Genomic DNA, 13,732 nt, shown 5'->3' on the forward strand with positions numbered 1-13,732 from the left:
TTGAACTTCTCTATCAGTAGTCCTCGATTTATAACCACAATTAAGTCCCTAATTTCTGTTGCTAAGGGAGAAATTTGTTAAATGAGTTTTGCCCCATTTTATGACCTTTTTTGCCACACTTGTGAAATGAATCACAGCAGTGGTTAATAACATGGTTGTTAAGTGAATCTGGCTTCTCTATTGACTTTGCTTGTCAGAAGGTATCAAAAAATGATCACATGACCCTGGCACAGTGGAGCCACCATAAATATGAGTCAGTTGTCAAATGTTTGAATTTTGATCACATGACCATGGGGATGCTGCAATGGTCGTAAAGTGTGAAAAACAGTCACAAGTCACACTTTTCAGTGCCATTGTAACTTTGAACAGTCACTAAATGAACTGTTGTAAGTGAGGACTACCTGTATTTAGATGATTGTGCTTAAATGTGCTATGTAGTAGAAATGATGATTTGGAGGTTAGCTATAGTAATTTTCTTACACCAGAAAAACAGGAAGGAGAGAGGAAAAAAACCCCCTCAAAACTTCTCTCTCCTGAATGTTTTTGGGATAAGAGAAGGGAACAGGGGAATGCTATCAATATTTTGATCTCTGTGCTTGGATATTTCCCTGCAGACATTTCATTACCCAACTAGGAAACATTATCAGTCTGCAATTCGACCTTAGTTTAACCCTGAGCTACAAATATTCTCTTCTATTGATGTCAATATATCTGCTATTATAGCCTAATCTATTTCCCAATCTCGGCCACTTGAAGCTGTGCAAAAGTCAAATATACAAATTCAACCTCCTAGCCACGATCACTGGACCACAGAACTGTATGCAATAAAAACGGTATTGAACTGGTTGCACACAGAAAATCCTATTGCACAAAGCCACAGAAATTCTGCAATAGCTTTTAAACACGGTGCGCATTATAAGATGACATTATCATTTCAACTGCATACAGCACAGCCTAATGAATAACAGAGTTGGAAGGGACCTTGGAGGTCATCTAGTCCAACTCCCTGCTCAAGCAGGAAACCCCATCCCATTTAAGACAAAAGCGTTGTCCAATCTCTTCTAAAAAACCTCTAGTGATGAAGCACCCACAACTTCTGCAGGCAAATCATTCCACTGATTAATTGTGCTGTCAGGAAATTGCTCCTTAATTCTAGGTCGCTTCTTGTCCTGCCTTCAGGTGCTTTGGAGAATAGGTTGACTCCCTCTTCTTTGTGGCAGCCCCTCAGATATTGGAAGACTGTTCTCATGTTATCCCAGTCCCTCTTTTCATTAAACTACACATACCCAATTCATGCAACTGTTCTTCATAGGTTTTAACCTCCAGTCCCCTGATCATCTTTGTTGCTCTTCTCTGCACTCTTTCTAGAGTCTCAACTTCTTTTTTAAATTGTGGCGATCAAAATTGTGTAAGGTATCAAACTTCCAGCTCTACCTTCATTTCCCTATTTCCCTATTGGGGCTGTCTAGAAGGAGAATCCAAGGGCAACGGGTTCCTTCCCTAGATTTGCAGTCAGAATACTAGGTCCAATGTGGGAATTTGCAGACCACAGACACTGACTGCCTGTCTTGGGATAAATTTCTTTAGATCAGGGCTTTTCAACCTTTTCACCCATTGTACCACTTTTAGGATATGGCAACATCTGAGTACCACCAGTCGCCTAGCAAGGTGTCAAAAACTTGATGACCAAAAAAGGAAAAAAGTGATAAAGTACAGGTAGTCCTCGACTTACAACAGTTCGCTTAGTGACTGTTCGAAGTTACAATGGCACTGAAAAAAGTGCCCCCCAAGCCACAGCCGAGCAAGACACCTGCCTGTCCCCCCGGCCACGCTCTTCCTCCTGTCCGAGGTTTCCATCGTTGTGAGCATTTCTGTTGGGGATTGGCAGCGGAGGTGGGGTGGGGGGGGTGTTTGGTTTTTATTCCCCCCATCTGCTGGGTGGTTGCAGCAGGTTTTGGTCACTTCACAGGACCCTGGGACACTGTGACTGTCATAAATATGAATCAGTTGCCAAGCATCTGAGTGTAAATCACAAGACCCTGGAGATGCTGCAACATTCCAGCTCATCGGCGCTTCTTCTGGGCTCAGCGGAAGTGCCAGGATCAGCGCCGAGCTCCAGCTGGAGCCTGGCGCTGATCCTGGTGCTTCCACTGAGCCCTGACAGCCCCGAAGAAGCGCTGATCAGCTTGAAAGCGGCACTGATCCTGGTGCTTCCGCTGAGCCCTGACAGCCCTGCAGCTCCAGCCGTCTCTCGCTCAGGCTTGTGCGGTGCTGCCACCGGTTCAGCTCATTCCCCTCCCCTGCTACCACTTTTCTAGGATGGTCGCGTACCACCTGACAGGTGATAATGTACCACAGGTGGTACCCGTACCACTGGTTGAAAAGCCCTGATCTAGATATTCTGCTCACAAGCAGGAGCTCTTTTAAAGAAGTCCTCGATTTTCAAAATCCTTTTGCCAGCAATACAAGAGACTGTCCTCTAGGCTGCTCATAAATTATAGGTAGTCCTCAGCTTACAATCACAATTGAGCCCAAAATTATGTTGCTAATGAGAAATTTGTTAAGTGAGTTTTGCCCCATTTCATGACTTTTCTTGTCACAGTTGTTAAGCAAACCACTGCAGTTGTTAAGTCAGTAACACGGTGGTTAAGTGAATCTGGCTTCCCCGCTGACTGCTTGTCAGAAGGTTGCAAAAAGGGATCACATGACTCTGGGACACTGCAACCGTCATACATGTGAACCAGTAGCCAAGCATCCGAATGTAAATCACATGACCCCAAGGAAGCTGCAACGGTCATAAGTGTGAAAAACGGCCATAAGTCACTTTTTTCAGTGCAGTTGTAACTTCAAATGGTCACCAAATGAACTGTTGTAAGTTGAGGACTCCATATATAAAAAAATACATGTTGGACTCAAAGTCTACTTTCTTGCTGCTTATAGGAAAGGACCTGTTTTGCCAGGTCTTTTCAATCCATTTTAACAGGGCATGTTAGCTGTTCCTATCAGATTTTAAACTTGTCCCTGTATGTTCAGGTGTGGCAACTTGTGTGCATTTATATGCGTCAATGGGCAGAAAAGGGAAGTGTAAGTCATATAAATAAATTTTAAAAAAGAGAGAGAAGGGAGAAGTTGAGATGGTCCTGCCTGTACCTCTTTTCCGGGTCTTTCTGCAGGCACAATGAAATCATTTTCCTGAATGACTTCCCGTATTTTTTAAGCATCTCTTTGTCTTGCACTCCTGTCTCCAAGGAGGGGGGATCATTTTGTAGTGTCAACATTAAGACCTGAAAAAATGGCATCCGTTAGAAACATTGAGGAACGTTTTGAATTGGCTGTACTGTGCTCAGAATTATGTCAGTTGCTTCTGGTATAAGATATGTATATGTGGGCTCATACAATGGGGAAGTAAAAAACTGGAAAACTGCTGTCCCTTTTTTGTACCTGAGTTAGTCCTGGATCCTGACATCTATATAGACCGTTTGGTCTATCTAGTGGCTAAGGTGCCAGGTTAGAGAACATGAGATGGTGAGTTACATCAGAAATAACGTTTTCTAGGCGGGGTCAATCCGATTTTTCAGACTGTATGCAGGCACTTCATGTCAAATTGTTTATCTGAATTGGTACATCTGTAACTTACCTTCATGGGTGGGTATTTGTGATAAGGAGCAGCTCCGGTAGCCAACTCGATTGCTGTAATTCCAAAACTCCAAATATCTGCTTTGAAATCATACCCCCGCACCTGCATTGTAAGAAAAGTTCGTTTCAAAATGGGCATTTCTATCATAGGAGCTGTTCCAATTCCATGCCTTATCTTGCCTGAATCATGCTTGGGAGCTAACCTTCCTTCACCAATCCCTTCCAGGCATTTATTTATGATCTGGCACCTAAAACAGACTTCTAATTTCTCACCCAACTCCTGAAAATAGCACAATTTGTATTCTTCTTCACATGAGTAAAATTTTTACAAGGACTTTAGTCAAATGAGAGGACTAAACTAACGCTTGGATGTATTGAAAAATCATGTACTCTGCAAATTTCACTGAATCCTGCTGTCTTGTTAACTCAGAATTGCACTTGAAGCTGAACCAATTCTTCCAAAGCAAAGAGATTTTAGCTTCCCAGAATACAAATAGTCCTCAACTTGTCACAATTGGGAACAGAGTTTCAGTCGTTAAGTGAAGTGGTTGCAAAGCGAGATGTCAACCACAAAGGTTATTTCCATTCTGAACAGGGAGGAACCAAGAACCAAAGCCTTATCTTTATTGTAAAGTTAGACTGGCAAACTTCCTGAACAAATTCCAGGACTGATTCTCACAGAAATAGTTAAGGTACATAGTGAATGAATGACAGAAAATGTTAAGTTCATAATGATGGTTTGAAAATTCACATAGCTACTGTGTTTTCCGGAAAAATAAGACCGGGTCTTATATTAAGTTTTGCTCCAAAAGACACATTAGGACAGTGGTGGCAAACCTATGGCATGGGTGCCAGATGCAGCACTCAGAGCCCTCTCTGTGGGCATGCACGCCATCGCCCCAGTCCTAGGCCTTCAGATGGGTTTTACAAAACCTTTTCACTTTAGGCCTCCGCCACCATGTGCAAAAAAAAAAAAAGGTTCAATCAATCAGTCAATTTCAACCTCTTGCGGGAAAAAAAAAGATCTTGCAAAGTTGGAATTGATTGATTGAACTTTTTAATCCCACCCAGTCTGCCATTACCACCGCAGCCACGCCCACCCAATGGGCCACACCTACCCGGCACTCGACAATGCATAAGTGGGTTTTGGGTTGCAGTTTGGGCACTCGGTCTCTAAAAGGTTAACCTCACTGCATTAGGACTTATTTTACGGTTAGGGTTCATATTCAGGGAATTACGGTACTAAATGCGTTCGTCTGGCTGACCATCTTAAATGGGGCTTATTTTTGGGTTGGGGCTTATATTACAAGCATCCTGAAAAATCATGCTGTGGCTTATTTTCCAGCTGGGACTTATTTTCAGGGAAAGACGGTATTCAGGCTCCCGTTTCGTGCATGCATCTTGTTCTAAATCCAAGTTTGCAGCAAGCTATCACGAACGATTGTCTGAAATATGGCTCTCTTAGTCTCGGCCAATTAATTACAGCCCGTGATTGGTTCTGCAAACCCTCCTGGATGTTGGATGACTATGGCTGTGGCTGAGGGCAATGACAATTATGGTCAAATACAAGTAGTTCTCAACTTACGACCACAACTGAGTCTCAAATTTCTGTTACTAAACAAGACAGTTGTTATGAATTTTGCCTGATTTTACGACCTTTTTTTGTCACAGTTATTAAATGAATCACCGTAGTTGTTAAGTTAGTAACATGGTCGTGAAGTGAATCCGGCTTCCCTATTGACTTTGCTTGTCAGAAGTTCGCAAAAGAGGATCACATGACCCCGGGACACCGCAACCGTCATAAACATGAGTCAGTTGCCAAGCATCTGAATTTTGATCACAGGACCGTGGGGATGCTGTAATGGTCGTAGGGGTGAAAAATGATCAGTGCCATTTTTCAGTACCGTTGTAACTTCGAACGGTCACTAAATGAACTGTTGTAAGTCGAGGACTACCTGTACATACAGAAAACATCCAGTTGAGAAAAGTTGGAGCACAAACTTTCTATAGATAGTCCTTAGCTTAAGACCATGATGGTTAGAAAGTGGGTCGACTTTACAACCTGTTTTGTAGTGGCCACTAAGAAAATCACCATGGTTGTTAAATGCATCTGTGGTTGTTAAGCAAACTTTTTGTTTGCTATGGGATGTTTTGGCCGAAAATTGGAAATGCCAGGTTTCAACAAAAATGCCACAAATCATAATCACATGACAGCAGAATGCTGCAAACAGCATAAATGTGGGCCAGTTGCTGAGCACCCAAAATGCAATCAGAAAACTGGGGGGGGGGGTGATGGACTTCTGAATCAGGTCATAAGTGGGTGGAGGTCCAGCATAACTTTGAATGGTCACTAAGCAACCAGTCATAAGTTGAGGACTGCCTGTACTGCAATCAGGTCTAGGCCCCAATCTCCTCCTGGAAGAAATGAGAAAAGATAACTCATTTTTGAAATCGGAATCCATTCAATGTTCCTTGGCTTAGTACAATCTGGTTTTTAGCAAGGCTCTGCTCTTCATCCTGAATGTAAAGAGCAGTTTTGTTCAGCTCGAGATGCATCCTTCTCCATCAGAACTCCTTTCTTACTTTGGACTACAAGTAGTCCTCAACTTACAGCAGTTTGTTTAGTGACCGTTCAAGTGGCACTGAAAAAAGTGACCTAGGGCCATTTTTCACATTACGGCCTCCCCATGGTCACTCACTCCATCAAAATTCAGACCCTGGCCAATTGACTCATATTTATGGCAGTTCCAGTGTCCTGGGGTCATGTGATTCCCCTTTATTTTTTTCTGCAACCATGTGACAAGCAAAATCAACGGGGAACCCAGATTCATTTACTAACTCAACAACTTGCAGTGATTCACTTAACAACTCTGGCGAGAAAGGTCGTAAAATCGGGCAAAATTCACTTAACAACTATCTAATTTAGCAACATAAATTTTGGGCTCAATTGTGGTTGTAAGTTGAGGACTAATTGTACAGTATTCTGAATTGTCATTTGAATGGGGGTCTTTAAGCCTGCATTTTAAACTTGCCTCTGTCTCTGCGCATACCAACTGCTCCCTCTTGTGTCCACAGGCATTTACATCGACTGAAGCAAAACTTTGTTAACTGGGAAAGATGTGACGTGCACAGGGGTCACTCAGTTAATGGCTAAACAATGGCCTTCTTCTCAGGCAATTTCACAATCTCAATCCCACCCCTGCCCTGGCCTTTACAATGGTCAATAGGTTATTGTTTCAGCCATCGCTGGAAGACTGGGAAGAAACAGACCTAGAACAATGTAAAAAAATTCTTCCAAAGGAAACTCATTCTCATAAAGTAAAAGTTGTTTCTTAAACAGATAAATGTTCTGTAGAGTTTTACAGGGAGTCCTCAATTTAGAATCATTCATTTAGTGACCGTTCAAAGTTACAACAGCTCTGAAAAAAGTGACTTTTGAACGTTTTCACACTGACAAACGTTGCAGCATCTCTGTGGTCATGGGATCAAAATTAGAACGCTTGGCAACTGACATGTACTTATGACAGCTGCAGTGTCCCCGGGGTCGAGTGATCCCCTTTTGTGACCTTCTGATAAGCAAAATCAATGGGGGAAGCCAGATTCATTTAACAACTTTGTTATTAACTTAACAACTTCAGTGATTCAGAGCTGATGCACCAGAGACAAATTCCTTGTATGTGTGTATGTCCAATCACACTTGGCCAATAAAGGATATTCTATTCCAGTGATGGCGAACCTTTTAGAGACCGAGTGCCCCAAAACTGGCCCCACCCCCACTCCACCCCCTGCCCCTGCTCCACCCCCACCCCGTCCCCCACTCCACCTGCCCGCAGGGCCACTCACCGCCTCCAGGGCCTACCGCAGATTGCCCAGACAGCCCAGCAGCACCATGGCGGCCATGCCCTCTGCCCGCACCCCGCAGTATCAACTGTGCGGGATGGGGCATGAGGGCAGAGTCTTGTCTACGCTGCGTGGCTGCCATGCCCTTGGCTGCCCTGCTCCGTGTGGGCCACGCTCGGGGGCGACTCTCCTCCAGGGGGGCTGCTGGTGAGGAGGGGGTCGTGGGGGAGGCGAGGCTGGGGCAATGGCACGTGTGCCCACAGAGAGGGCTCCGAGTGCCACCTCTGGCTCCCGTGCCATAGGTTCGCCACCACTGTTCTATTCTATTCTCTTTATTCTTACCTGCTCCATCACTTCGGGGGCCATCCAGCAAGGGGTGCCCACAAAGGTTTTCCTCACTTTGTTCCGTGTTATGTCCCCACCGGTAGCTAAGAAAGCACTTACGCCGAAATCTGAACACCAAAACACAAAATAGAAAAAGAAGAGGTTAAAAAAGAAGCATTCTCTATTGGCATGGGGTTTGTTTGTTTGTTTTTTGTTTAAAAAAGCGAAAGCTATGACTTAGAACAGAGGTGGGGAACTAAGCCCCTATATGACTTATGGACTTCAGCTCCCAGAATTCCTCTGGGTGTTGAAGTCCACAAATTATAAAAGGGCCGTATTCCCTACCCGTGACTTGGAATCATGAAACTAAAAATGAAAATTAAGAAAATAAACAATAAATAGTACAAGTCATCAAGATCAAGGCCGTTAGCATATACCACATGTAGAAATGTCCTTGTGATTGCAAAGATTGAAATGCTTGCTGGAAGGCACGCAATGGCCAAATGTAAGACTGTTGATCTGGGTATAGTTTCTTATTCCTACCTAGGCCTAGCCAATAACAAGTACAACAGTCTTCAAGTTACAACCGTAATGGAGCCTAACTGTAGGGAGAGGGAGATGACTGTTGAAACTTATGCCCCTTTTTCATACTTACAACCATTGCAACATCTCCATGGTCACATGATCAAAATTCAATGGCAACTGGCAGGTATTAATACAGTTGCAGTGTCTCAGGGTTATGTGATCCCCTTTTGTAACCTTCTGACAAGCAAAGTCACTGGGGAAGCCAGATTCACTTAACGCCTGTTACTAACTACATAACTACAGTGATTCACTTAACAACTGTGGCAAAAAAGGTCGTGAAACATGGCAGCACTCAGTTAACAACTATCTCGCTTAGCTATGGGCTCAATTGTGGCTGTAAGTTGAGGACTACTTATACTACAAAAGCTTTCATAAAATTTGCAGAATTAGTGCAAGTGTCTACATGTCCTTCATTTCCACCCTGACTGAACGAGAAATTAGTTGGGAGTCATGCATGTCCTCCAGGCATCCAGTCACAAGGTTTCTACAATGTCACATTTTCTCAGATTATGTACAAAATTATGAAGATGTTATTGTTCTAACGAAAAGGAAAAGTCAACTCTGTTATCTGCCACACATGCAAGGCGTACAGTTTAAGTTATTACGTGAAATTACCACAGCACACTGATTATACTGAACTTCAGTTTTCCTTTATGGATTTTTAGAAGATAAAAGAAGTGCCGGATCTGTCACAACTTAAACCTCTAAATAAAAATTATCCTTGGCTCCATTTGTTGAGAAAGGTTTAGTTTATTAGAGATCAAATGTACTGCAATAGTTCAAAACCAGAACTAAAAATCACGTGCCCAAATCCCTAAGTTCTACTTTTCTCTCCCTTAACTGTCTCCCATTGCCCACCCCAGTGTAATCAACCAGGTTCAGAAAATATGTTTTCCTTTTTTTAAAATAATATTTTATTAAGTTTTTTTCAGGGTAGGGAAGGACAAGGATCATTATGGGTAGTGGGATTCGGGGTAGGGTTCAGGGAAGGGTTTAGGGCAGTGTTTCTCAACCTTGACAATTTTAAGGCATGTGGACTTCAACTCCCAGAATTCCACAGCCAGCATTGCTGGCTGTGGAATTCTGGGAGTTGAAGTCCACATGCCTTAAAATTGTCAAGGTTGAGAAACACTGGTTTAGGGTATCGTCCATATACAAGTATTCATTAGGGCTAATATAATAATCAGTAACTGTAATCAACAAGAATAACAGAAATTATAAAGCATATCAATTAATCAAAAGAAAAAATAAATCATCTTAATAAATTTCAATTTCGTTATCTCATTTTGCTAACCATTGATAAAAAGTTTTCCCATGTTTTATAATAGACTGAGTCTTCTTTCTCTTTAATCTCTAACGTTAATCTATCCATTTCTCCACATTCTAAAATTTTCCTAATTATAATCTCGTCAGATGGTATATCTTCATTTTTCCAGTATTGGGCAATTGCTATTCTCGCAGCTGTCAATATATGTAATATTAAATACTCGTTCTCTTTCCCATAATTAGCTCCTAATATTCCTAGCAGAAACAATTCTGGCCTAAATTCTATATGTATTTTAGTTATCTTTTCCAGCCATTCCTAACGATCAGTTCAAGTACAGGTTGGTATGTGGCCCCCTCTTTCCCAGCTGGATGACCTTGAGGCAGCTTCTCAAGGAGATACAGCTCTTGCTTTCGTTTCCCGAAGCATTCCCCCTTCCTTCCCCCTCCCCAGTTCATGGCAGTCTGTCACCGCATAGCAGCGATAAGGAGGCAGCTGACATGAAGAACATGCTTGTGAAGATAAATGGCATAAGAATTTGCAGAGGGATTTCGAAAAAAATATATATCGGCATTTAGAGAAATGTCAGAGAATTATTTCAGCCATGAAAGAGGGCCTGAATTGAAAATTACCCTCTGGATTGGCTTTGCTACTTTCCAGATTTGTCTGAACACAATTCCCATCATTTCCCAGTTGTTTTTAACTATAATTACCATTACTTTGTAGCACAACTAACACTTTCAGGCCACCGCTGTGGAGTTTACCACTGGTTCTCTGCCTTACGTCAGGTAAATTTCCACATTTATATAGGCTAGATTTATATCCTGCCTCTTTGTTCAGGAGCCCATGGCTATGCCTTTAGGTCAGTGATGGCGAACCTTTAGAGACCGAGTGCCCAAAACTGGTCCCGCCCCTGCCCCGGCCCCATCCCGTCTCCCGCCCCGCCTGCCCACAGGGCCACTTACTGCCTCCAGGGCCCACCACAGATCGCCCAGGCAGCCCAGCAGCGCCATGGTGGCCACGCCCTCTGCCCGCACCCCACAGTATCAACTGTGCACCATGGGGCGTGAGGGCAGAGTGTGGTCCATGCTGCCTGGCTGCCATGTCCTCGGCTGCGCTGCTCCATGTGGGCCACGCTTGGAAGTGACTCTCCTCCAGGGGGGCTGCTAGTAAGGAGGAGATCGTGGGTGGAGGCAAGACTGGGGCAACAGCACGTGTGTCCACAGAGAGGGCTCCGAGTGCCGCCTCTGGCACCCGTACCATAGGTTCGCCACCACTGCTTTAGGTAGTCCTCACTTATGACCACAACCAAGCCCAACATTTTTACTGCTAAGCAAGATGGTTGATAAGTGAGCTTTGCCCCATTTTACAACGTTTCTTGCCAGATTTGTTAAGTGAATCACTGCAGTTAAGTTAGCAACACGGTTGTTAAGTGAATCAGGCTTCCTCATTGACTTTTCTTGTCAGAAGGTGGCAAAAGGGGATCACGTGATACGTGGGACGCTGAGACTGTCATAAATATGAGTCAGTTGCCAAGCGTCTGAATTTTGATCTTATGACCCTGGGGGTGCTGCAATGGTGTGAAAAACGGTGATAAGTCGCTTTTCTCAGTGCCATTATAACTTCGGTCATTAAATGAACTATTGTTAAGTCAAGGACTACTTGTGTAATACTTCCTTCTGCCCCCTTTCCCCCCCTGCAATATAAATGGGGAGGAAAGTGCCGGACTCAGAATTCCCCCTGGGAACCTCTCAGGCTGAGGGGGAACTCGAACCCAGATCTCCCCACTCCTGACCCAGCATCTTCTCCCACTAGGCCATGTGATTTCTTTCATGGAATCAGATGCCTGTTCAGTTGCAACTATCTCATAGTTGCGTAATCATCAGTGCACATTACACCAAAGAACACGAATGTCGAGAGAAAAAGGACATAAAACCAGTCACCAAGAGTACAGATTATGTAGCTATGTTAGAATACAGGTCATTCTCGATTTACAACAGTTCATTTAGTGGCCGTTCAAAGTTACAACAGCACTGAAAAATGATGAGCATTTTTCATAGTTACGACCTTTGCAGCATCTCCCACGGTCACATGATCAAAATTCAGACGCTTGGCCACTGGTTCATATTTATGACCTTTGCTATGTCCCAGGATCATGAGATCACTTTTTACAACCTTCTGACCAGCAAAGTCAATGGGGAAATCAGGTTTACTTAACAACCAGGGTACTAATTTATCAACTGCAGTGATTCACTTAACAACGGTGGCAAGAAAAGTCATAAAATGGGGCAAAACTCAATTAACAAGTGAAATTTGGGGCTCAATTGTGGTCGTAAGTGAAGGACTACCTGTGCAGGCAGTCCTTGACTTACAACTATTCTTTTAGAGACCATTCAACGTTACAATGTCACTGAAAAAAGTTACCTACAATTTTCCATTGCTAAGCAAGATGGTTGTTAAGTGAATTATACCCAATTTTAAGGACTTTTTATGCCATAGCTCTTAAGTAAATCATAGCTGTTAAAGGAATCACATGGTTGTTAAGCAAATCAGGCTTCCCATGTTGACTTTGCTTGTTGGATACCAGCTGGGAAAGTTGCAAATGGTGATCACATGAACCCAGGATGCTGCAATCATTGTAAATACATGCCGGTTACCAAGTGCCTGAATTAGGATCATGTGAACGTGGGGATATTGTGATGGTCGTAAGTGTGAGGACTGGTTGTAAGTCACTTTTTTCAGTGCTGTTGTAACTTCAAATGGCCGGTAAATGAATGGTTGTAAGTGAAGGACTATCTGAAGGGCTTTTTTTTTGTTTTTACAAATCTCATCCTTGCTCCTAGAGAAGCAGGTTTGTGTTTCCGCTTTCCTTGCGCAATAAAACAACAAGGTGATTTTGACGGGAAAATCTGGCAGTTTCACACGTAGGGTGATGCTATCTTGTGGCATGTTGGTGGACAGCTTAGCACACCCTCCCCAATCTTTGGGGACGACAACAGATGTGAGGGTTTCAGCTTCTTGAATTCTTGCAAGGTCAATCATGGAATTAGAGGAATTGGGTTTAGCAATTTGAACCATTGTGCAGAGCATATTCTGGATGCTTGAAAATTGCTAAATGCAGGCCGAGATTTGTGACCTCTGAATTTCATCAATTAAGCCTCTGGGGTTTTCTTCTTTTCTTTTTCTTTTTTTTCATCTTAAGCAAGAAAATATCACCAAATTGATAAATATCTTCCCGTCAACCTTTGCTCATTCTCCATAGCCTAAAGAGAGACTGTGATTGCGAAGGACAGTAAATCTTTTTAGAATACCTTGGGGTATTTTGAGGGTGAGAATGCAGCTAAATCACATTTTTAACAAAACCAGGGATCTTTAACAAGTTTACCCATCTTTTAAGACTTGGAACATAATTAAATTACATTTTAAAATAAAACCATGGATTTCTAACAAGTTTACCAATAGGTGCATTGTATCTCTTGTGCAATTCAGTCTATAAAGGTCACAAACCACAATCAATCTTTGCAGTTAATACTGGCACTTCCTTTGGCCAAAGATCAGCTCACTGTCCGTCCGTCCGTCCATCGATCCATCGATCGATCGATCCATTGATCCATCCATCCATCCATCCATCCATCCATCTATCTCTTCCAAGCTGCCAAGGTCAAGAAAACATTTACGGTCCTCGACTTACGACCATAATGGAACCTGGATTTACGCTTATAAGTTTCGCCAATGTTAGGCAGGTCACATGACAGCACCCAATTTAACTAGCTCCTTTCTGTCAGTCATTAAGCAAACCCATTTTAGGCAATGTAAGATTTTTTGCAGAAACTGGAAGTAAATGTCAGTTTACAGCAAAAAAAAATTATAAATTGCAGCCACGTGACTGCAAGACTCTGCAGACAGGGTTGAATGTGGGTCAGTTGCCAAGCCCTCAAATATGATCACATATTTATAAGGGGAAAGATTGGCTGTTTGGGCCAATCACCAGAAGACAGTGAGTTCTAGTCTTGCCTTAAGCATGAAAGCCAGTTGGGTGACTTTGAGACAATCCACAGGAGACGGTGAGTTCTAGTCCTACCT

The 13,732-nt window shown here is 43.0% G+C and overlaps 1 protein-coding gene across 1 annotated transcript in view; it reads right to left on the minus strand.

Moving 5' to 3' along the window:
- The window catches only part of OXSR1 (oxidative stress responsive kinase 1), an 80,542-nt gene that overhangs the window by 17,739 nt on the left and 49,071 nt on the right, over positions 1–13,732 (minus strand). The window contains exons 6-8 of the mRNA XM_015832546.1: positions 7,819–7,928; positions 3,638–3,739; positions 3,151–3,284 (exon numbers count right to left, since the gene is read on the minus strand). Coding sequence (XP_015688032.1) covers positions 3,151–3,284; positions 3,638–3,739; positions 7,819–7,928 — 346 coding nt within the window. The remainder of the gene's footprint in view (positions 1–3,150; positions 3,285–3,637; positions 3,740–7,818; positions 7,929–13,732) is intronic.

Source organism: Protobothrops mucrosquamatus, unplaced genomic scaffold, assembly GCF_001527695.2.
Source record: "Protobothrops mucrosquamatus isolate PMUCROS unplaced genomic scaffold, P.Mucros_1.0 scaffold5, whole genome shotgun sequence".
NCBI classification, from domain to species: domain Eukaryota; kingdom Metazoa; phylum Chordata; class Lepidosauria; order Squamata; family Viperidae; genus Protobothrops; species Protobothrops mucrosquamatus.